The sequence below is a fragment of the Sceloporus undulatus genome, chromosome 7, assembly GCF_019175285.1.
Source record: "Sceloporus undulatus isolate JIND9_A2432 ecotype Alabama chromosome 7, SceUnd_v1.1, whole genome shotgun sequence".
Taxonomy (NCBI): Eukaryota; Metazoa; Chordata; class Lepidosauria; order Squamata; family Phrynosomatidae; genus Sceloporus; species Sceloporus undulatus.
The window spans coordinates 36,651,063-36,675,746 of record NC_056528.1 but is presented as its reverse complement, the minus strand read 5'-3'; the positions used below and the strand labels follow the sequence as shown (position 1 = coordinate 36,675,746).

The 24,684-nt window shown below is 40.5% G+C and overlaps 1 protein-coding gene across 1 annotated transcript in view; it reads left to right on the top strand.

The window, feature by feature from the left end:
- Positions 1-24,684, top strand: part of LOC121936852 (mitogen-activated protein kinase kinase kinase kinase 4-like) — a 107,961-nt gene that overhangs the window by 41,129 nt on the left and 42,148 nt on the right. Inside the window, exons 5-17 of the mRNA XM_042479505.1 lie at positions 1,563-1,673; positions 2,487-2,577; positions 3,198-3,328; positions 4,097-4,151; positions 5,832-5,910; positions 8,137-8,312; positions 8,717-8,789; positions 10,623-10,830; positions 12,190-12,351; positions 13,630-13,794; positions 16,654-16,809; positions 22,416-22,547; positions 24,327-24,394. Coding sequence (XP_042335439.1) covers positions 1,563-1,673; positions 2,487-2,577; positions 3,198-3,328; positions 4,097-4,151; positions 5,832-5,910; positions 8,137-8,312; positions 8,717-8,789; positions 10,623-10,830; positions 12,190-12,351; positions 13,630-13,794; positions 16,654-16,809; positions 22,416-22,547; positions 24,327-24,394 — 1,607 coding nt within the window. The remainder of the gene's footprint in view (positions 1-1,562; positions 1,674-2,486; positions 2,578-3,197; positions 3,329-4,096; positions 4,152-5,831; positions 5,911-8,136; positions 8,313-8,716; positions 8,790-10,622; positions 10,831-12,189; positions 12,352-13,629; positions 13,795-16,653; positions 16,810-22,415; positions 22,548-24,326; positions 24,395-24,684) is intronic.

Sequence of the window (24,684 nt, the reverse complement as noted above, 5' to 3'; positions counted from 1 at the left end):
CAGCCTTAATGGCCAGTCTGAAGACGGCCTTATCCTCGAAGGTGCCATTAAGGCTGGCCTGGGGGCGGATTCAGGGCATCGCGTCTAGATGATGCATGCCCTGACTCTGCCCCCAGGGCACCATGATGCCGCATGTCACTCCACATGGCGTGTGGCATCATGACATTCCTCTGGTGCTGCGTCCATACGATGCAACACCAAAGGAGTGCTGCCAAGCCACAGCAGCACGGCTGTGGCACCCTTTTCAGGGCACGAGAAAGAGCTGCTTTGTGCAGCTCCTTTTTGCGCCCTGAAAAGGCCAGATTGGGGCTGCGGCATGCGGTTGCCACGGCCCCAATCCAGCTAAGAAAAGGGTGGTGTCGAGCCACCCCTTTGGAGCGGTCTGTCAAGCCCCTAACTGAGCAAAAATAAATAAATAAAAAAATTGTGGTATGAGATTTCATAGATTTGGTCTACTTCCTCAGATGCAGGTTTACAAAAGTTCAAAGGTGCTGCAAGATCCCTATGCATACTAATATTCCAGACTAACATAGCTATGTCTCTGAATTCTGTTCGAAACCTTGCGAGCCATTGGCATGCCTAAAATTTCCTACCATGAACAGGAAGCTAACATCTGGTCAGTTCAGATGTCACAATCAAGTCATGGTTTGGGTTCCCCCACCCGCCTTGGGTGTGCTGGGACTCACATGCTCCTTTCCTCTCCATCTCTCCCTCTCTCCCTTTGCATGCTTCAACTTATCCCTTGTCTTCTGGGCTTGTGCAATCCCTTGCTTCTTGGCATCTAACTGGGGCATACTGTGTTTACTGAAAACCAACATTGCCTACAAATCAGAATGAAAAGGATACTTCATAACATGACTGCTAGTTCTTGTTCAGATACAAATTGTGATCTGTAAAAATCATAGCTTGTTGGGTATTGTGTAATGGCAGTATGGTTACTTTGACCCACAGAGTACAGAATAGAATCAGAAAAAGTAAAGAGAAGGTGGTTTGGCTCTGCTTCTGAAATGGACCATGCCATGACAGATACTGTATTGTATTGCATCATCATCATCATCATCATCATCATCATCATTATTATTATTATTATGTCCTGCCTCTTCCAAGGATCGAAGCAAGATTACATTATTAAAATAATACAATACAATTGAACAGTCATCCCTATTAGTTCCTTAAAATCTCCAAACATCAATTCATATACCATCGGGGGGGGGGGTCTTAATCATCATCTCTACACCAAATCCGATGGGAAAACCATGAACTACTAATAGTTCAGTAGGCCCTTTTTTTTCCAGCTGAGTCAACCTCTTTTGCTCTAGAAAATTTTAACATTGAGCCACCAGTTGATCAAACCATTAAGCAGATCCTGGTGTAAGCAATGTTGCTTTCTAAAAGTAATGGCAACACATCATGTTTAAAATTAATATTTCCATGCTTTGACTTTAACCACATGCTTTTAATGAAAACAATTTTCCATAGCTGTTTCTAGGTATAACAGTCCAGAAAATACTTGTGTTACTTCTCATTTAATAATAAAATTGTATTTTTATTGCCACCACCAGTTGGTAATGGAATATTGTGGAGCTGGATCTGTAACAGACTTGGTGAAGAAGACAAAAGGGAACTGTTTCAAGGAAGACTGGATTGCATATATTTGCAGAGAGGTTCTCAGGGTGAGTGTTGTCTTGACAAAATTGTGAAGCAAGAACACATGTTTCTCCGATATCAACTTTCAATATCTGTTCTATTGATCTGGTTCCAGTCCTTGTTAGCAACGGTATACAGCTTGGAAGGTGGGCTAGAAGTCCATTGAATAATAGAAATAATATTAATCATATATACTAATAGCAGGCTCAGGTGTTGTGTTATGATAGGTTCATAGTCAAAATAAGAGGACTGACCCAAGGGTTAAATTTAAACTAATGCATGACGATCTATGGTCCTTGTGGTCTCTTCCAACTCTACGATTCTATGAAAAAGAGGCGGTTTAGTTTTGCCTAATTTGAAATGATATTATTATGCATGTTGCATGAATTGGATTATAGACTGAATAAAATTAGGACAAAAAAGAACATTACAATTAGAAGGACCAGAAAATAGATATGGTTGGCATGGGTACCTATTTTATGACAAGGCAAAAGTAAATAAGGAATTTCACAACCATTATATTGGACGGTCTTTATTAAGAGTTTGGATGAAGGATAAACCCAGATGGTGTGATTTGATTCCAAAATGTGCCTCTACAAATGAAGCCTTTTTAATTAGTCACATGCAGTTAGCTCTCCTATCAGAGGCCTACTTCATTATCTTCCCATTGACTGAAACTCCCGCCATCATGACCTCTCAACCCTCCATCCATCTCTGGAAGAATATCATTAGTTGAGATAGCATAACCATTTCATTACCCAAGATAGGAGCCCCTTCCCTATAGAAAAGATATAACAGAAATGGGTATGAAAGCTTAAGTGGTGTGATTTTTCTCCCAGGGCTTAGCACACCTGCATCTTCATCATGTTATCCACCGAGATATTAAAGGGCAGAATGTTCTCCTAACAGAAAATGCTGAAGTGAAGTTAGGTATGTATTCCTTGTAGTTTTGCAGGAGATTATCATGTGCATTGCAATGTATCTCTGTTACTATCATGCGCAGTGACAAGCCGACAGGTAGGGATGCTTTAAATCAGGGTGGGAGTCATGCAACATTTCAGATGATGTTGGAGTATAATTCCCTCCCTCATTTTTACCTATGATGATGTGGTTATAATAAAGGTTTCAGTCCAAGCAAGATCAAGAGGGCCACAAGTTGTCTAGCCTTGTTTTAAATGTAACCATAGTATAGGGAAGAGACTGTATTATGTGCTTTTCTACTTTGATTTTTCTCCTTCTTTGTAAAACTCTCTTGAAAGTATACTGTAAAGTTTTCTTCTCACCAAGATCTTTGGGAGTTATTCAGTGAGAATAGTTAGAGTTTTAAGAGTGGGGTGGGTTTTTTTCCATATAGCTTGCTAAACTTTAATAATGATATTATATCAGGCACAGTCTTCCAGCTGGCTTGTGTACATATGTCGCATCAATGTTGCCTTCTGAAACACAATTGAAAGATTAGGTCTACTGCCCCACTGACATGGCCGCTGCTGCACACGGCTTCAAATTTGTCTCTCTCTCTTCACTTTTTTGCACCTCTTTGGCTTTTCCAGTGGATTTTGGAGTGAGCGCACAGCTAGACAGGACGATTGGAAGGAGGAATACATTCATTGGGACCCCATACTGGATGGCACCTGAGGTCATCGCTTGTGATGAAAACCCAGAATCTACGTATGACTACAGAGTAAGTTTTGCTCTGCTGATGATGATGTTGATGATGCTTGCTGGCTGATCCTTTGCCCTTCTCCTGTGGAAGCATTTAACCAAAAGAATACAAAACACATTTTGTTTTCCTCATCCCCTACCTTAGCTCTTGGTATATAAGGTTAGCTGTGGTTTCTTCTCAGAATCAACTCCTGTGCTCATAACCACCAAAGATGTGCCTGTTATTCATCTCATAAATACTGTTTCTCATTCCAGCTTTCCTTTGTTGACTACCACTTTTAATCAGAACGTACATAAATTCACAAAATTCAAATGTGGAAAAATATCAAATCCACAGGTTTCATCATCCCTGCTCTATTGTATTGCTAAGTCCCCACTTCTTCTCTCTGCTTGACTGTTACTAGGAAGGGGACCAATGTTGTACTTGAGGGGAGTGGACTACAGCTCTCTAGCAGAAAATTCTAAGTACCCACAACAAACTACAAATCCATAAGCTGGAGGCATGAAGTGGTATGAAAGTGCTATAACTATGCAGTGTAGATGGGGGAGGGCAAAGTGCTGCCCTCTAGGTGTTTAAGATTGCAATTCATAGCATTCCTCACCTTTGGATGTGCTTGCTGGAACTGCTTGGAGATGAATTCCAACAACATCTGTAAGACCATGCTTTGCCCACATCTGATCTGCATATGCTGCCTATGGTAGTTTTGTTAAATTGGGTTATGTATAAGGGGTGCTGGCTTACTTTTGGCAATTGGTTTTACTTTATTTTCTATGTCTATTCCTCCAGAGTGACTTGTGGTCGCTGGGCATCACAGCTATAGAGATGGCTGAAGGAGCTCCCCGTAAGTTGGTTGCATACTGCCATGTGTTGCATATTCCAACATTTTGCCCAGTGCTCTTAAATTTCAGACATTGCCTGAACATTGGTTAGTTATGGCTTCAGTTAAAAGCCATCCTATGATTAACTGGCATTTGCTTGGTTGCAGTGCAGAAGATGGTCTTCTCTACTGTGTTACCTTTCATGTGGAATGATCACCCCATTGAGATTGGGTGGCCCCAGTATTGGTATTTTCACTGCTGACTAAATACTTGTTTTCTTGGGCATCTTGGTGACCATTGCCCTGACTAACATCAGTTGCGTTTTTTAATGAATTATTTTATTGTTTTTATTCCTTCATCATTTTTATTGGAATGAATGCATGCATGCGTGCATACATACATACATACATACACCATATGTGTATATATGGATTGTGTAAACGGCTGCTAAATGAAATAATAGTTTTGTCTTATTTAAAGCTAAAAGTAATTTTTTTAAAAAAGCCCTTGGTCACACTGTCACCCAGCACAAGAACGTCTTTGCTGCTGGGAATATGTTTATGCAATCACTTTCCATCCTCTTTTGATCTCATTGTGTAAGGAGTAACCAATGGAATATCTTTGCTGTGTCCATTCTACAAATCCCCTTTCCCCCACCCGCCTTAACCACAGTCCCAAGGGCTGTGGTTTTCAGTATCAAGCGATACAGCACAAACTCTTACAAAATAACAAGACTCCAGCAACTGGAGAAAAACACCCAACAAGAGCATTAGCAGTGAATTTGGCCTGCTAGAGGAAACACACATAAAGAAAGAAGGTGATTCCTTACATGCATGTTAAGTGTCTGAGGACAATTACATCAAGTGCATGTGTGAATGGGCCAATATAGATCAAACATCACAGGTGGAGCTTTCATATCACATCACATAATGACAAATGCAAATCGGTTTTGTGAAGTTGTTCACACATTTATCTGTGGTAGAATTCAAAAACATAGCAGTGTTAGTCTGTAGGATCAGTACATACAGAGATCTTGTAGCACTTTTGAGACTAACTGAAAGAAAGAAATTGGCATCATGAACTTTCGTAAACTTCAGTTTACTTCCTCAGATGCATTACACTTTTATCTCTTTGGCATGAGGAACTGATTCAGATGCACAAGTTGTTCATGAGGTGATAGTGACACCCAATTAAAGACGTGCATGTTTCTCTCATTCATGAACAATTTGCATCCGTGTGAATACAGCAATATGTAACATCACAGAGGTTTACCTTCAGCACAGCTTTTCAGGCGAGCCTCCTCTCATATTCAGATGCTAACCATCAAACACCAAGAGCAGTGTTTCCCAAACGTTGGTCCTCCTGATGTTTTTGACTTCAGGTCCCATAATTCCTGATTGTTGACCCAGCTGGCTAGGGCTTCTGATAAGAGAAGTTCATATGGAGGACCAAAGTTTGGGAAACACTGCCCTTGAGTCTTATCAAATGAGAAAAGAAAGTTGAAATGGGTTAGGAGAGCAAGTGGAGAGGCAAGGAGAAAGCCACTATTTTCCTGATCCATTTTGGCTTTCTTTTCTCATGCCTTAAGGCTCCTAGTGTAACCGGGTGTGGAGAACACCAGTGCTGTTGTACATGTGTGAACTAGGATGAAAGTGTCCCTTTTAAGTGCTTATGTCTTCTTTTTTCCCTTCCTTTTCTTCCAGCTTTGTGTGACATGCATCCCATGAGGGCTCTGTTTCTCATTCCACGAAATCCTCCCCCAAAACTGAAATCCAGAAAATGGTAACACTCTCCTTTTAGATGTCAATAAAGACTAAAGATGTTGATGTAGTTCTGGTGGTTTTTATTATTCCATCAATGGAAAGAAAATTTCTATGTAGGCCAGATAATGTTCTCACATTCCTTCACTTTAAACTCTTATCTACACTGTGGCTTTGGTCATTGATGTAAGAGCCTCTGTGCAGACTCCTGGCTTAGATGTGGTTTACATTCAAGCAGTGTAAAGGGGGAATCTGTAGCTCAATGGTACAGCAATGGTTTGCTTGCAGAAAGTCCCAGATTCAACCCCTGGCCTCTGGTTAAAAGCATCTCAGGTGATGAGATCTCTCTCTGCCTGGGAGCTTGCTGCCAATTAGAGTAGACAACACTAGTCTAGATGGTGAGATTATCTGTCTTTGTATAAGAAAGTACAAGGTGTTGGTTACAACCTTTAAAGCCCTACATGGCTTGGGCCCAACCTATTTGAGGGATCGCCTGTTCCCATATAATCCGCCCCGCACACTCAAGTCCTCTGGGAGGAATCTATTGCAGCCTTTATAAACCAGACTAACTGCTACCTCCCAGAGGGCCTTCTCTGCAATTGCTCCCAAACTATGGAACGGTCTGCCAGACGAGATCCGTCAAATTGCCAGCTTAGACAGCTTTTAAAAAGCTGTCAAGACGGATCCCTTCCAGCAGGCCTTTCCTGAATAAAAGTGCCCGGACACAGAATGACTTCCCCTCACATCCTGTATTAGCCCACTGCTCTGTCCTCATCATACTGTATATATTTTCTTTTTTTATTCTATTTTAATAGATATTTTAATTGTAACATGTTTAATCCTGTTTTAAGGGGGGGATTTGGGACATAATGTTGTAAATGTGGATTTTAATATGTTGTGAGCCGCTTTGATTGTCTAGTTACAGAAAAGCGGGATACAAATAAAAGTTTTATTATTTATATTATTATTAAGAAAGTTTCCTGTGCTCCTAAAATATGTTTCAACCCTGACTGTTTCAAATGCAATCAAGAGGTTTGGCAACAAGATCAGATGTAGGTTTGATAACAGTAGTCTCTAAATTGGACACTAGGTGGCATATTTTGGCACTGGAATATTCTGGCTAGTCCATATCAATGCTGAGAAGTGTTTCTTCACCTGGCAATGAATAGGTGAAATGTTTCCCCACTTATTTTAAATCCTGGCAGCTGGACAACCCATCTCTATGCAAATTAAATGTTCTATAAAAAAGTGAAGTCTCTTCCCTTTATGAGGCACAAACACAATGTCAAGTTCTAATAGGTTTTTGAACTGGGGACTCACACATTGAGACTCTGCTTCCACTCCCTGTGTTGGCTATGGTAACCCACCAAGGGAGGGAGGCAGAGAGATGCTTTATGCTGCTTTTCAGGTCTCACATGTGCCACTTTCCAGGACTGGGTTAAAAGCCAAGGATGATTGACCTGGTCCTATGAGGCTTCTTAGAGACACAATGACTTAGTGGTTAAGATGCCAGTTCTGACAGTCGTAAGGTCAGAAGGTTGGCAATTCAGGTCCCAGGTGCCATGGGATGGAGTGAGCTCCCATTACTAATCCCAGCTTCTGCCAACTTAGCAGTCAAAAGCATGCAAATGCAAGCAGATAAATAAATTCAGTGGGAAGATAACAGCAGTCTATGCAGCTCCACATGACCACCGGAGTTGTCTTCAGACAACGCTGGCTCTTTGGCTTAGTAAAGGTGATGAGTATCACCCCCTGCAGTCAGTTACGATTTGACATTCATGTCAAAGGGGAAATCTTTACTTTTACGAGGCTTCTATTTCTGGCTGGATTCTTCAGTCTATATTCATTGATCTGGTATATATAGATTCAGGCATACTTGGGCTGCTCTCAAGTTTTTTAAACTACTTGTGTGATTGCTACCAGCTTCTCTCCAGACCTCCAGACACAATGATAATGCCTTGATCTTTTCCTTTGTTTTGAATAGGTCTGCCTCCATTCCTGTATATATTTTGTAGCCCTGAGTAATAGCTTAGCAGTTCTTGTTGAGGTGTTCTCTTAAACTCTTTGAGGGTTTTTTAAAGTATTGTTTTAGTGTGTGTGTGTGTGTGTGTGTGTGTGTGTGTGTTGTTGTGAGCTGTCTTGGATCCCAACTTGGGAAAAAGATGGGATAAAAATAAAATAAAATAAATAAGAGTGCGATTCTGAATGGATTATATTTCACTGATTTTCTTCTGTTCCCCTTATTTAGGTCAAAGAAATTTCTTAACTTTGTTGACAGTTGCTTGGTTAAGAATTACATGCATCGCCCAGCTACAGAAACCCTACTCAAACATTCCTTCATCAGGGACATGCAGAATGAACGGCAAGTACGCATCTTGCTGAAGGACCATCTTGACAGGACGAGGAAGAAGAAGGGAGACAAAGGTGAACCTCATAATACTGGGAGCATCTACCATGTTGATTTTAGCCATTTTTGCATTCAAGAAAAAATATTGAAAACACAATCATACATTACACAGTCATAAACATGGCTACAGATTCAGTGGAGACCTGGACCTGAGAGCATGGAATACAGTGCAGACAGATGAGTGGCTGGCTTGCTCCATGTCTCCTCTGCACCCAGCATAGAAAGCTGAATGACAGCCGGGAGGGGGGAGATAAAATCAATCTTCAAAGAAAATTGCACCCAAAGTAAAAGAAATAAAACAGAGCGATGGTAGACAGATTATGTGTGTAAAATGCCTTGCAATTTGCAGCATTTGTTTAAACACAATAAAACACCTGGAGCAATTAAATTTCTTACATGAGTTTGGATTCTCCCTTTTTAGATGAAACTGAGTATGAATACAGTGGAAGTGAGGAAGAAGGTGATGAGCTGAATGAAGATGAAGGAGAACCAAGGTTAGAACTCTCCAATTTTTGATAACATCTGCATAGTTGAATGGCCGTCACCTAGGAGAGAGATGACTCCAAAATTTGTTTTTTATATTATTAAAGCAAGTTCAGGTGCCTTTGATAGTGTTCCAGTTCCAAGCAGGATGGAACTGAATGGCAGATGTGGAGCTGGGAAAAGAAATTGGTTACATGGGAAGAATGGAGCATGGAGGGCCAGGTTGTTGCGTTGGTGTGGCCAGGCACACAACAAGGCCCTCAACCTGACAAAGAACCCACTGCCAAGAACCTGGTGGCCTTGGTGCACTTGCTGCTCACCCACCTTTGAGTCCAGAAGGGGTTGAACAGGTGACCAATTTTAACAGGAAGGGTGCAGAGGAACAATTTTGGCTGATACTTGCTTCCTCACAGAGTTTGTTTCTGGCATTCACCTAGCAGGTTCCAGTGACGACAATGGTGCTTACTAAGAGGATTCACACTGAGTGTATCTTAACTGATTCTTACCCTAAAAAACACCTGAAACACCCCATTTCATTTGTACAGCCTCCTGTGAATCTTAACTACAAGTGGTACTGGAATTATCTGAGACCTGCACAGTTCCCACCATGACATTCTGGTAATCAGGCTAAAGCCTCCAGAGAACATTCCCTTTTTGGAGAAAAAAGTCAGCAACACGGATTGCTCCTTTACAGTTCAGACTTAAACGCAGAGCAAAAACGCAGAGCTGAACATGCCTACACACTGTACTCTTTGTACATCCTATACTCATACCATCCATAATGGAGGAAATGTATTAAAGGAAGACAACTCTGTCCTACAATTAGGCAAAGTGTCTGTCTCAAGCAGAACATGTTGGTGGTTGATAACTGGAGGCAAGGTGTTGATGGGCAGAACTAGGTGCATCATGTTGTGTAGAGTCCACCTCTTAACTTTGTCTGTTAACCTTTAGCTGTTATAGTGGAGCCTAGATATCTTCTGGGGTTTGGTTCCAGGATCCCTCATGGATTCCAAAATCTGTGGATGCTCAAGTCCCATTAAATACAATGGCATAGTAAAATGGCAAAATCAAGGTTTGGTTTTTGGAAGATATATAGAGATATAGGTATATGGATATTTTCAAACTGTGGATGGTTGAGTTCATGGATATGGAGGGCAAAGCTGTACTTTCAAAGGAGCAAAGGATGCAGCCTTCTATACATGGGATGGGAAATAAGGACATCTTTGTTTCAGGCAGCAAAATGTCTTGAGTTAGTGCATCCAAGTAAGAGATTTGGATATTGTGGAGAAAATGAGAAACAAAAAAGATTAGGCCCTGGTTGAACTTAAGCTACATATTTCAAGTCTTACAAGGTATGAAGTGGAGCAACTCTGGACTGCTGACTTTGGAGGAAAACATGGCTAAACTTGGAAACATCTGCCTAGAGCTTTGCCTTGTTCTCCCCAGCCTCCTCCCTCAATCAGATGGGCTTCCAGGAAAACTCAAAAATATATCTGAATCCTCTTTTGTTCCCTTTCAGTGTTTGCTGTTGAATATAAAGTGTGAACAGATACTAAAAATTTGTTTTGGGAAGGCAACAGTGAAGTGATGTCTCCAGTGAACAAACAGATAATCAGCTTTAGCCTGGATTCTGAAGGGTTGTTAAAACAGAACAAGCATTGTAAATACAGAGTGGAGCTGGGGAGGGAGGGAAAGAGAGATTTGATGGAGATTTTTCTAGAACAGAGTCCGTAACCTAGGACAGCAAGCTGTTCCCCAGTGGCACCTCTTGTGTTTGCTCTGTAATCTTAATACTATAGTTAGTCAAACAGATATTACCTTTTCTTTCCTTTTAAAAAATTAAGCTCCATTGTTAATCTCCCTGGCGAATCCACCCTCCGGCGTGAATTCCTGCGGCTTCAGCAGGAGAACAAAAGTCGTTCTGATCCTCAGTGCCAGCAGCAGATCCAGCAACAGCAGCTGAAAGACCAGGAGAAGTACAAAAAGCAGCTCTCCGAAGAGAGGCAGAAAAGAATTGTGGAACAAAAGCTGCAGAGGAAAAAGTTGGAGGATGTAAGATTTGGGTTTGTTTGTTTGTTTGTTTGTTTATCTCACTGTCTATTTTTTTTAAAAAAAAATCAACAAGGAAGGAAGCCATGTTCACTTGTGACATGTTTGTATGCATTTGAAGAAAATGTTTTGCTGTTTTTAAAAAAGAATATCTCCAGCAGTAATTTGCATAGTAATAATAATAATAATAATAATAATAATAATAATAATAATAATAATAGGATTTATTTATATGCTGCCCAATCACTGGGAATCCGGGTGGCTTACAACAGAGAGGATAATAGACAGTTCCCTGCCCTCAGGCTTACAATCTAAAAAGACACAACGCAATAGGAGAAGGGAATGGTGGTGGGAAAGGGAATGAGCTCCAGCATTCTTCTCTTCCTCTGAGGCCTGGACCAAGGCAGGTGGACCGGAGGAAGGGCTCTTCTTCTTCAGGCTAGTCCTGAGGGAACTGGGCCTGCCTAGTCAGCTCCCTCGCAGGCCGGAGGATGGCAGTTATGGAGGGAGGAGTCTTCTTCCAGGCATATAATTTACACAATTATTAATACATTATTGTTGTTCAGTGTCATGGGTAAATATATGACGAAGCATATTGTTTAACCAAAAAAGGCTCACACTTGCATGCCCACACACAAAGCTTACAATATAAATGTCAATATTATGGCGGCATTAGAGGAGAGAAATAGAGAGCAGCAAGGGATGTCTAAAGCTCCCCTTTGGGACACAGATATGGCACCATCCCTCTTTCTTTCTTCAAATTCCAGCATTTCTGTATAGCTTATCTATCCTTATGTTCTCCAAAGTCTTTGGATTCCAACTCCCATCATCCTGCCCGGTAGCCATGTGTGTCGGATGACGAGAGTTGTAGTCTAAAACATTTCGAGAAAACTAGAATGGAAAAGGTTCACAGAAAAGGAATTACGTTAGTGCAGAGGGTGAGATGGAACCATGACCATCATTTAAAAGAGAAGTTTAGACTGGTCAGGGTGGCCCATAAGAGATAAAAGGTGGCACCAGATCCCTGCATGAAACTGAAGTGTTGTCTTTATTACATGTTACTATCTCCTCATATTATTCTGTCAAGCTGCTGATGAGAAAATCATTGCAAATGGCACCTTATTCTCTTGCTGGGCCATTCCATGTGCTTATCCCTTCCTAATTTGCATCATTTGAATGAAGACATTCTTTGTTTTTGTAAACTGGGGGGTTACTGTAGAACATAGGACTCTGTGGTTTCAAAACTCCACTTTACATAGAAACACCCATAGCATGAACACAATATCAATAATTATTCCTTTTATGAGCAGCCTTTGAGTGGAGATGAAATGAAACCAATGTTATTTCCTGGCATGTGTTTAGCACCAGAAGAGGGAAGAGCTACGGAAGCATCTGGACCTTGAAAGGAGACGTCCGGAGATCAAGGCTGCTCTAAGCAAAAGTGAAAAGGATAAAGACAGCAGGAGGAATAATGAAGATATGCAATGCAAAGTGGATGGAGTCAAGAAATCGGACAACCAGCAGGTGCGGTTTTGCAAATGGAGAAATCTTTAACTGTCTTCTCCAACCAATGGATTTATCAAGGTACTAATCCACTTCAAAGGTCAAAGGAGCAGGTGCCCTCCCTTTCATGATACACAAAGAGCCCCTCCAGATGAGAAAAAGGTGTCTCAAAGTCCCAGGTTTCTTTGTGCTTAAGTATTTCCTGGGAGCTACCAGTATTACCAGGAATTTTCTTTCTTACTCCCCAGTTCACTTTTATTCTCCCAGTATTTTCAGAAACGAAATGTATCTCTACTTAGCTGTCAGTCTGTATTATCCCAGAAATGGCTAAAATGGCCATTGCCAATAAGTACAGCTATTGTTTCCAGGACTCAGGTTCAAAAGAGATAAAGTGAGGCAAAGTGGAATGTTTGCACCCAACACAAAATGATTCTGATGTTTAATTAGTGTAACATTGCTAAAGGACATTAGCATTTTGATTATAACTCTCGAATAATGTTAAATAAGGGCCTGGGAGAGGAGAGTGGGGATTCAGATATAAACCAGGGAACATGAAGGTAAAATCAAAACAAAAATAACTGGAAATTCTCAATGCTATGGAATTCTGGGAATGTAGTCTGTTGTCTGGTGCCATAAACAAAGCACCATTTCCAGAATTCAATAGCATGGAGCCATGGCCATTGAAAGTGGTGTCAAACCAGATTATTTCTGCAGTGTGGATGCAGCCTTTGTGGACTACTTTAGATGGGGCAAGTGTGTTTGGAGGTTGTTGGCGGTTGTGAAATTTGTTGCTATAATTCTTGGTTTTTTAACCAAGAATTATTTTTAGAGTATAACCCTCCCTACCCATGGAACTGGTAGTCATAGTATCACGTACTCAACCCCAAAAATATGGTCTCTAGGCATCTGGAGGTCCTCCAGCATGATTCTATGGTCAACCTCAGCCAAATATAGGGTTCACTATTATCCATGATTTGCACTGTCTACAATAAGACTGGGAACATATCCCTCATGATTACAGGGGTTTACTGTATCCCAATGATATTTCTATTTCATTTGGGAGCTTGGGGGTTACACAATCAGTTATCACAACTGGGTGACACCAACCCTAGTGACCCTACGTCTCAGTCATCATGGTACAAGGACTTTTCTTGGCTCCAAATATCTGAGGCAAGGCCCTACAGCTGGTAATGTTTGGCAAAGTGGTTGTTGCCAGGCTCAACAATTGGTCCAACAGATTTCTCTCTTTCTTGGCTCTTCTTTCATCACATGATGGTTCTTCTCTCTTTCCCACTCCAGAAAAAAGCTGAAGAATCACTTCATGGTAAGAAGCTTCATCGGACTCTTCCCAAAGATCAAACACAACTGCTTTCTCTCCAACATGATCACAAGCAAAAAGCTAAAGATCCTCCCAAGATCCTCAACCCTCCCGCACGTCATCCATCAAACTGTACAAGCAAAGAGGTATATTTCCCAACTCACTGAGTCTGGGTTGTTGTCCTGAAGGAAAATAACCAATATTTAGTATATAGTATTTCAGATAAGGTCAAGTTTGTTTAAGGTTTCCATTTTCACTTGGGAAAAAAAGAAGAAACAATGAGATTCTGTATATATTTAGATTGTTGTGGTTTGGGCTATGTGCAAATGTAACTGAAAATTTGAGCTTTAAAAAAAGTCTGTGAATGCTTAAGAAGAAAGTGAGAAACTGTTCATGAATAGATATGCACTTGGATTTTGAAAAGCGAAAAGCTTAGCTATTTTCCCAGCACACGTGGCCTAGGCTTTGGGATTGTAAGTTGGGACAGATGTCAGAGCCCTGAAAGTGGGAATGTGTGCAAGATCTTAGAAGAAGATGGATGAACCCTTGGGAAGAAAGCAGCATAAATTTTCTCACTTTTTGTTACTTTGTTTGGTTTCCTTTTTCCATAGTCTCAACATTGTTCTCACCAAGGGGTACACACCAATAGTGGTATTGGCAGTGTCTTTTATTTGTAGGGACATACCATTTTCCTTTAGGAAGGTCCAGGTGGCATACACAGTTTTCCTCCAGGGCTGTGAGGTAGACCCAGAGCATTATCACATGAGAAAAGAAAGCCGAAACAGAGCGAGAGACTAGTGGCTTTCTCCAAGCCTCTCCGCATGCTGTCATTGTATTTCCATGCTCTTCCCAAGGGAGAAGGTGGTTAAAGCGTGTCTTTTGTCATGCTGGGAAAATCCATTCTATAAAAAGCATACTTTTATGACCATCTCCCTCAGGAAGAGAATGGAAGTGCTATGATGGCATGTGGAGAGGCCCCTACTCTCCCACTCTGTTCTGCTTTCTTTTCTCATGCAATAAGGCTCTTGGTGCCAATGTTAAGTGCGGGTGTGAGCTGATATGACTACATATGTCTTCAGTTTGTTGAGATGATTGAATCCTGGAAAAAATGTGTATAGAAATTTGTGTTTCAGGAGGGGAAGTGCTAGCCTAACCTTTTGCCTGACATGCTTGTTTTCTTCATGCATGAGCTGCCTTGAACCCTGTGCTGAAAGAAAGGCAGGATGCAAATTAAATTAAACCTAGGGAAACTGACTTTTGGCAAGCAGGTTTACTGCTTTCACACATCAACACTAACTGATGCTTTATAACCTGAGGCTTTAATATCATTCTGTACTGCATCTGAAGGAGTGGGTTTACATCAATAAAAGCCCATGCACCAGTTAGTCTTAAAGGTGCTATTGCATTCCCTTCCTTCCTTCCTTCCTTCCTTCCTTCCTTTTTATGACTTAAAATAGGTTTGGTCCAGTAGTCAGGCTATCTCTAAGCTTCAGGACCTACTGCCTAAAGGGGACTGAACATGTAACTTGGCTTCATCATTTCAACTTTCTCCTTTAAAAAAAATCTGGAGAGGGGAAAAACACATCATAAATGTCAGCTCCAATATTCATCTGCTTATTTGGCATGTATTCTGTAAATGACCTCTTTGTACTGTAATAAAATGCATTGTAAAATTTAGTTCATGCCATTACTGTTAAATTTTAATCCAAATGTACTGTTGTGGATTTCTGACATTAGCAGTTGTAGGCAGTGAGTCTCTGTTGGACGTATGCGACTTTCAAAGGAAGCAAATTGGGGCTGACAGAAATCTGCAACTTCTCTTGCCGCTGCTGATTGAGTCTTATGTGTTTTTAACACCGTGAGGCTGCTGTGATGGTTCTGCATGCCTTGTTTTCTTAATCCCATGGGCTTCATTTTGGTATATCTGTGTGTGTTTACAAGGGGCAGAACATTGATTTGAACTATTTCCCTCCTGTGAAATAATAATTACTTTTTATTGGCACTGCTGTCATTTAGGTGGATCTCCTGATGTTATATTAACAAGAAACCTATTGGGATTTTGAAAGCCCCCCCTTTTCCCCCAGGTTGGCTATTAACCCCCCCAGAGGAAAGACAAATACCCATGTTGAGCCTGTCTATATTTCTTGGAACAATTTGTCAATTTGATGATGTACACAGAAGGATGCAAGTAACCAGCAAATCAAAGTCTACATTCCAGATTTCCATTTCATTTGGGAATTTTCTGGTGCTTCGGGCAATCCATTTCAACAGTACATTTGTAATTATAATTGTGTGTCCTTATGCAAAAAGAGAGGGATTTAAATTAGATAAATGTCAGAGGAAAAATGCATGAGGAAATCTGGTTATATGGTTTTATAGCTATACAAACGTACCTCTAACAGTAGTGCAAAAGCTCTAGCACACACAAAAAAAGCCTTGTAGTAAGGGCATTAGTTCGTGTAACTATAAGCCACAACAGCAGTACTGAACTATCAATATTAAAATAAAATCCAGAAGGAGTAGGACTTGCATAGGTATATACTGTATAGGTTTGTTTGGATATAGTATATGGCAAAAATCTTCATAAACTGGATGCAGGTTATGAAAACCTGTACAGTCACTGATTCAGTTCAGTTCATATTTATTGTGATCATAGACCAACACAGGTAAAAAGAGGATACAGAATAAAAGAAGACAGTGACTGGTTGTAAGAGCAATCCACCACATGAACAGAGAGTTAAAAAACAATTTTTCCACTTTGAAAGCATATAAAATCGTCTTGTCAGTTGTATCTATTCCTGCTGGCAGGAATTCAATGCTGCTAGTTTAATCTATTTTTGAAAGCTAGCAGGAAACCTTTATAGATACCTGTGTCTTATCAACACAGTACTGTAACTCTATTTGGGTTACAAATAAATCTACAATGAGTACAAGTTAAAAGTAAATCAACAACCTCTCTGCAGTATCAGTACTGAACCTTGCTGTCTTCATGGGTTTGTTTCCAGACAGAGAACAAGTGTAAGAAGAGTGACCATCTACAAACTGATCTCAACTGGGCAGCTGTTCTTGGACATGAACATGCCACCTCTCATGGTAGACTAGGTTCTGGCAGTAGCTCTAGTCCATGTACCCCAGCTTTGCAAAGAGCGGTGATGTCTCAGGTAAGGAAGTGTCACCTTTCCTTTCTGGAAACTCTGTAACAATTCAGGCACAAGGCCAAAAGCTGCTCCTTCTTTCTTTCTCCTCATTAATAACTGAAACCCAAGCCAGAGTAGAGAAATAACCTGGACTTGAAGCAATAAATGTTGGTTAAGGCTGCCATTTCTTGCTGAATTATAGGCCTCAAACTTCGCAGAATCTACTTAGATGACTGTTATTTGCAGTGACGTTAATGCCCGCCTGACTAGATTGGTCCTGGGATATTGTTTCTTGCATGTTTCACAAAAAGCTTTGGAACCCACTACAGGTTGTCATATTTCCACTGGAAGCTATTTTAGTGTACATAATTCATATGGCAAAATAAATGTATCTTTGTGTTTGACAGAGCAAGGAGGAACACAGTCTCTCCCAATAGGCTGTGCTCCAGCAGTTGCAGCAAGAGAAGGTCAGGGAGAGAAGGGAATATCCCTTTTGCTAGTTTTGGCAGCTGTGTCTGTAGCTGAGCTTGTGTTGAAGGGAGGGCTAGGCAAAAGTCATTCCAAAGCTGAGAAGGAGTGGAGGATCTTGGTTGCTCCTCACATGTGAGCATTGTAGACTAGGCAGTTGTCACTAGACCAGGGCTTGGAAAAGTTACTTTTTGGATGACAGCAAACTTGTTTTTTGCTGTTCCAGAGAATAGGACACAGAACAATGGATGGAAGCTACAGGAAAAGAGATTCCACCTAAACATTAGGAGGAACTTCCTGACAGTAAGAGTTATTTGACAGTGGAACATACTCCCTTAGACTCTTCTTCTTAGGAGGTATTTGGAGGTCTGGATGGCCATCTGTCAGGGGTGCTTTGACTGCGTGTTCCTACATGGCAGAAGGGGGTTAGACTGGATGGTCCTTGGAGTCTCTTACAAAGCTATGATTCTAAGATTAATCTCTTAGTTGGCATGGCCATTGGTTTGGGATTTTTAGAGAGTTGTGGTTCAGGAAAATTTCTCAACTTCTATACTAGATAGGGGTGTAGTGGCTCAGCTGTTAAGGCGCTGACTCTGATGATTGCAAGGTTGACAGATCAGGTTGAGACCCAAGTCCAATGAGTGAGCTCCCATCACTAGACCCAGCTTCTGCCAACCTAGCAGTTTGAAAGCATGTAAAAGTGCAAGTAGATAAATAGGAACCATTTCGGTGGGAAGGTAACAGCGTTCTGTGCAGCTATGCTGGCCACATGACCCACTCTATCTCTTCGGCTTAGTAACAGAGATGAACTGAGCCCTACAATTGATCACAACTTGACAATCTTGTCAAGGGAAAACTATTACCTTTACTTTTACACTAGATCGAAGAAGAAACTGCAAGATGCATCCTCCCAAACAGTTCTGGAGAATTAGAAAACACTCTGGAGTAGGTTTTGAGTGCTGTATAAGTCTGAAAGAGAGAGAAGTCATACAGTCATTTCACACTATACAATTATAGCCCATTATTCCACTTTAACTGCAGTGGCTGCATCCTGCAGAATCCTTGGGATGGTAGTTAGATGAGGCACTAGAGCTCTTTGGCTGAAAGTTCTAAGTATCTCTCCCTAAACTGCAAATCCCAAAATTCCATAGCCTATTGCCTTAGCAGTTAACTAGAATCATAGCACTATAATTGTGTGGTGTCAAAAAGCCTCCAGTTACATTGACCTTGGATACCAAAGTCCATTGTGGGATCTTGACTATTGTCTGCAATTGGGATAATGAACTAGGTTTTCAGGAAGTAAAATTGCCATCTGCTCCATGTCTCCTGGGCTCTTCCCAGATACCCTTCAACTCATATATTCACATTGCCAATGGGGTTACCAAGATTGACTTTCAAGCATACAAGGACCTCATTCTTCTGTTCCTTCAGAATAATTCTGTAAGGCTCAGGATACATTGAAAGTATTTCGCTGAATCAGGCTTTGAGAAAATGACGGGCAAGTGGGCTTGATAAAGTCTACCCTTCTCATGGAAGGTTTAGCTGCTTTCGAGAACAGCTTGACACTTACCAGGCGGTCTGGTTTAAATAAACACTATCATTAGTCGCAATCACATTGGACAAAAAAAAGAAGAAAACCAGACTTTATGTACCATATTATTAGATGCTGTACCTGCTGAAAAAGCTGTTTCATGAAAAAGCTAAAATGTTTGCCAAGAAGTGAGATAATTCAGTAAGTACCTTGCTGGATGAAAAGAGGTAGAAGCAGAAGTTTACAGGCAAATGTTTCTTCCATTACCATTACAGCAAAATAGAGAACTTAGAGAATCTTGGGGTGCATCTACACTGTAGAAATAATGCAGTTAGGGCCAAAATATTAGTCATTCTTTTTTTTCCCCCTAAGCATCTGTGTAGAGGGGATACATATGGGTTTCAGCAGTTTCAGTAGATAAGGACAAGAAAAGAGGGGGGTTAAGAAGGCCTTCTACCTCTATGATAATTTTCCACTGAAATCATAGCCTCTGTAACTATGGAGACTATCACACGGGATGAAAATCAGGTGATTAAAAAGGCATTTCCCCGGGAAAGTTGTGTGATCACAGCAAAGATTTTCACACACATCACGATCTGAGAGGATTTATCCTGGGAAGAACTAAGAATACTCTAGCAACAAACCATTAATGGGAAAATCCTATGATTTCTGTGTACATCTACAGTCCTTCATAAATAAAGTTGTTTAATAATAATAATAATAATAATAATAATAATAATAATAATAATAATGGCTTGTCGCTGGAGCATTTCTGGTTCTTCCTGGGATAAGTCTTCTTAGATCGTGTTGTTATCTGAAAATCTTTGCTGTGATCGTGCAATTTTCCAAAAAAAGGGGGACTTCTTAATCCCCCAATTTTCCCCATGTGATAGTTTCCTAAGTTAGATGCAAAAACACAACATGTCCCTGCTAAAGGTACTGGAATCACACATAAGCTGCAATCCATCCACTCAGTATAGCATAAATATCTATATAGGGAGATATGCTATGCAAGCCCTGTGCAAACCAATGCAGAACAGCAACATGGCTCAACACATATCAGTGACTTAGGTATCATTGCACAATGCAGAATACAAGATGTACAACTGCCATACACATTGCACAACCATAATGCACTGCAACATAAAGCGCATGACTACAACAGACAATATGCAATCCGAAATGCAGACAAGGCACAGAGGAACATTCTGTCTGTTCACTTCTGCTTCCGTTGCTATCAGCAGAATATGTCCATTATGCAATGATGGTGCAGATATGAGTACATCTGTAACTGCTTGTCCATCAGTATGTGTAGTGCCACCTTCTCTTCGCTGTGAAAGTCTAGCTGCACAGCTGGCACCTATGACTGTTTTATCCCTTTTCAGTCCAGTGGGACTTAACTAGGTGGCATTTCAGAGTGGGAATCTCTAGCTGATTGTTTTTAAATTGGAAGGGCTGTGTGGTATCTTCCACAGATTATCTTGGGAAAGTGTAGGCAGAGGATGCAGGAGGAAATGGAAATGCCTTAAGTGTGCTTAGGAGTTCGAAGTTATTCATACAATAAAAACACATCAGTGAGTAGCATTATTGTGCACTAAAAAGAATAGTAATCATAAAAAGACTTCTTTTTTAACAAAGTGACATGATCGTACATTTAAACCCTTGTTATTCTTGCAAAAAACTGACAGGGTGTCCTTAATAGCTGTAGGGAATGAGGAAGGCTCTAATTTTTTTGTTTTATTTTTATTTTATTCTCTTGCATTTGAAAGAACCAGCTTGAAGGCAGCAGTTATCAGCATCTTGTGACCCCAAATCAGTTCTGACTCAGAGGAGAGAAATGTCTGCTGATGAATAAAGAATACTCCTTTTGAGAGCTCTGTTCATTCGCAGCATGTGAGATCTGACAGAATAACAGAACAAGATGGTATAGCTGCAGGCACTCATCTGATATTTCTGTCAGGGCCATATCAGGATATAGGAACTGCAAAAACCCAGTGATTTGGGCTCAGAGTGATGGTGGCAAGTGGCAAAGAGACAGTAAAATCATCCTAGGCGTCCAGGTAAGGCAGAAGCAATGAGTAGGGAGGCTGGGACGCAGGTCCTGATGAGAATGGATCACTCATTTTGAGGAAGCCATCCCAAGTTGTCTTTGTGCTGTTGATTTAAGGATTAAATTAAACAATACATTTAGTAAGCTTTTAGCAGAGGTGCTCCCCCAGATGATGAAAGATATCTGTTTTATCTTGGTATGTGCTGTGCTTCTCCTATGTATCTTGCATTTAGCATAGTTTGTTTTGTGATCAGCTATTGAAAGCTGAACACAGACTCACCTTGCCAGTCTGATTGCTGAGGGACATATCTCTGAAGAAATCATATTGTAGGGATGACAGTTGCTTAGCTGTTTAGGTGCCAGCATGGTGCAGTAGATTAAGTGCAGGGCTATGGAGATTATCACACACAGACAGGATAGGGACGGATCGCTCCCTCATCCTTATCCCATCATTAACCTCTCCGTGACTGCGATAGCAGGAAAGGCTTTCAAAACATAGCACCAATCCCACCATTAACCTGTCATTAAAGTGTTTATCTTAATAGCTTGGTAAAACAAGCTTTTAAACTCTCTGTATTAAGTTTATTATTGAATACTTATGTTGTGATATAACCAATAAAAAGTATTAACGCAATAAAAAAAGTGGCATTCCAATAACATAAACTTCTTTTATTGTAAAATGCCATCCAATGTCGCCTTAATGATGGTTTAATGATGGGTTAATGATGGGATCTGCACAAAATCATCTGAAAGTCTTTTGCGTGATCGCAGTCTGTTGTGCTTTTTGGATGGGTTAATGACAGGATCTGCTCGACGTCGTCTGAAGTCGGGGGAAGGAGGGGACAAGAATGGGACAAGGATGGGATAACTCCATGTGATGATCTCTTAAGACTCTGAGTGACCAGGGTTCAAATCCCTGCTTAGTCATGGAAACCCACCTTGGGAAAGTCACACACTCTCAGCCACAGAAGAAGGCAATGGCAAACATCTTTGGAACAAATCTTGCCAAGAAAACCCCATGACAGGCTTGACATAAGTCAGAAACTACTGAAGGCAAACAACAAGAAGAAGAACTAGTTTTATATCTTGCCATGTCTGTCTGTGATTGAGCTTCAACACAGCATATGGGACTAGGGTAACTCAAAAAGTGAGAAATTATTTCTTGAAGTTCTTCATCCTATCTGTGATCAGAGAAGTCTGAGAGGGTTGATGGAAGCTCACTTTGTTGAATATCTCCATAGAGGAAAAGATGTTCTCCAACAGATTCTCAATGGGAGAGTTTACTGTCAGTGATGAAAGGAGCACAGCTCTTTTCCTTCCCTTCTTGGTTAATTTTGTTTTGTGCAGTTTCTGCCTCTAGACTGCCAACTCTGACAGATGCCACCCTGCAGTTTTAGTCTGCATAAATACAATGTCTGCTTAGCCAGAAAACAACTTGTTACCTTTTAATGGTTGTTTGTGATTGAGTCATTTCATCTTTGTGATTGAGCCTTACCAAACATACCTATGACAGTGGTGGATTACTTAGTATCTGCAGTAGTAGTGGCAGTGGTAGTAATTGTACGTTTTATTTACTTGAAGAATGAAAGCCTACGGACCAGTCGTGATCTGTATCATAGCAGTTCATTGTCCGATGTAGCTGTGACATCAACAAGCCCCAGTCAGGATGACGTCTTCTGGAATATATGTCAGCCTGAAGAACAGCCTCCTAAGGTATTAGAAAAGCTTTTGTAATTAATCAGTTAATCAACTGAGATTGTAATTAATCATTTGCAAGCCAGCATGGCATAGTGTTGGAGACCAGATTTCAAATTTCTGCTTGGCCATGGGGCCTGAGTGATCTTGGGCAAGTCACACTCTCACAGCCTCAAAGGAAGGCAATGGCAAAACAAATCCTCTGAATAAAACTTACTAAGAAAACTCCATGGTAGGTTCATGTTGTGGTCACCATAAGTCAGAAATTACTTGAAGGCACACAACAACAGTTAATGGGTGATATTTCAGAATTCTTCTTCCAAGTATATTAAGTTGTGTAAGATGTGGAACTACAATTCTAAAGCTTGTGAAAATGATACAACTTGAAGGAAATGTACGTGGTTTTGTTTAAGTTGTAAAATTGTTTATTCTTCATGCCCTAACCAGAGAGGGAGAGAGAGAAGGAGTCATCATACATGACTGAAGTCCTACTCACTACCCACTGGAAGTCTGTTGGATTTCCCTAAGTTGCCCACATATTTTCCAGCTTCTTGTTACAGCCTTGGGGACTAGATAATTGCTTTGAAATGAAATGAAGTCAAAAGGGAGATTCTCAGGAATTACCAAACTCTATATTTGTGTGAAGTAACATCAGAATGCAATTGAGCGAAGAGAAAATCCCATGGAATCAGTTTTACATGTGTTGGTTATGTATTCTTGCTACTTTCCAGTGGAACTGTACTGGGTATGTTTTATTAAATTACTGCAAAAATCTATGTATACATACTTGGGTGTAAATCCCATTACATTCAGTTCAGCTTCCTTGCTGGGTTGTTGTATTCCTTCAGGTCATTTCCAACTTATGGAGACACTATCACAGGGTGGCCTTGGGCTGAGAGTGTGTGAATCACCCAAGGTAACCCAGTGGATTTCCATGGCCAAGCAGGCAATTGAACCCTGAGTTGTCCAATGCTCAAACCACTACACCATGCTAACTCTCTTCCTTGTTAGTAAATGTATTTAATACTGCAATCTGCAGCTGAAATCTTATTCTCACTTACATGCTCACAAGCCCTACTGAATACAAGATAGATTACAGGGGTGTAGCAACCCTATAGGGATGGGATAAGGGTATTGCTTCCCTGAATAAGAAGTCTGTTCCCAAAGTTAAATTTTCCTTCAGACTTCAACTTTCTAGCATTGTAGTTGAGCATTTAGAACTACAGTTTAAACATCCACAGAAAAGGATCTGGTAGAATTCTACAAACGCCCCACACTAAGCCTTTACAAACTTGCTAAAACTTTGTACATGTAAAAGGAAGCCTTTCTATGCATGTATACTTTGGAGATTGCAGGATGCACCTTTGATGCATTTGCAACTGTCTGCAAACCTTCATTCTCAACTCTGAGACTTAGGCTAGTCATAAGTCAATGAGCCAGGCACTCATTGCTTCATCAGACAAATGCAAATTTAGTATCCTTGCCGTTTGAAAGTAACATATGTGAAAGGTTTTCAAATGGAGAGTTTCTGTGCAAGTTTGCAAAAAGATCATGGGGCAGTAGACACATCTCCCCCCCCCCCCCATATCTTAATTCTTTAGGGATAATAATAATAATAAATAAAACTTTATTTGTATACCGCCCTTCGAAACATCAGGGCGGTTAACAACAATAAATATCACAGATACAATACAATTTGTGAAGGAGAAGACTATACGGCATGGTGAGATAGGCTGATGCCCCTTTTGCATGTTTGTGTTTTACACGTGGTGAACAGAAGCATTTGCTCTTATTCAGGTTCCTCAAAGAACAACATCAAAATTCTACAACAGGGATCATCTGGGTCATCAGAGTTACCCTTCAAGGTAAGCTCCATGATGGTTCCTCTTTCACCCTATATTTATAAACCTAGAGTTTAGAAAAGGTATGTTTTTTATTACAAGAATCCTGCAGCTAGTTTAGAGGTAATTTTGCCATGACTCGATATATGTATAGGTTGAGTCTCCCTTATACGAAAACCTTAGGACCAGAAGTGTTTTGGATTACAGAATAATAATAATAATAATAATAATAAATTTTAGTTTATATCCGGCTTTTCCAACATATCAAAGTGGTTAACAAAATACATAAACAAAACAAAAGAAATATGTTAATG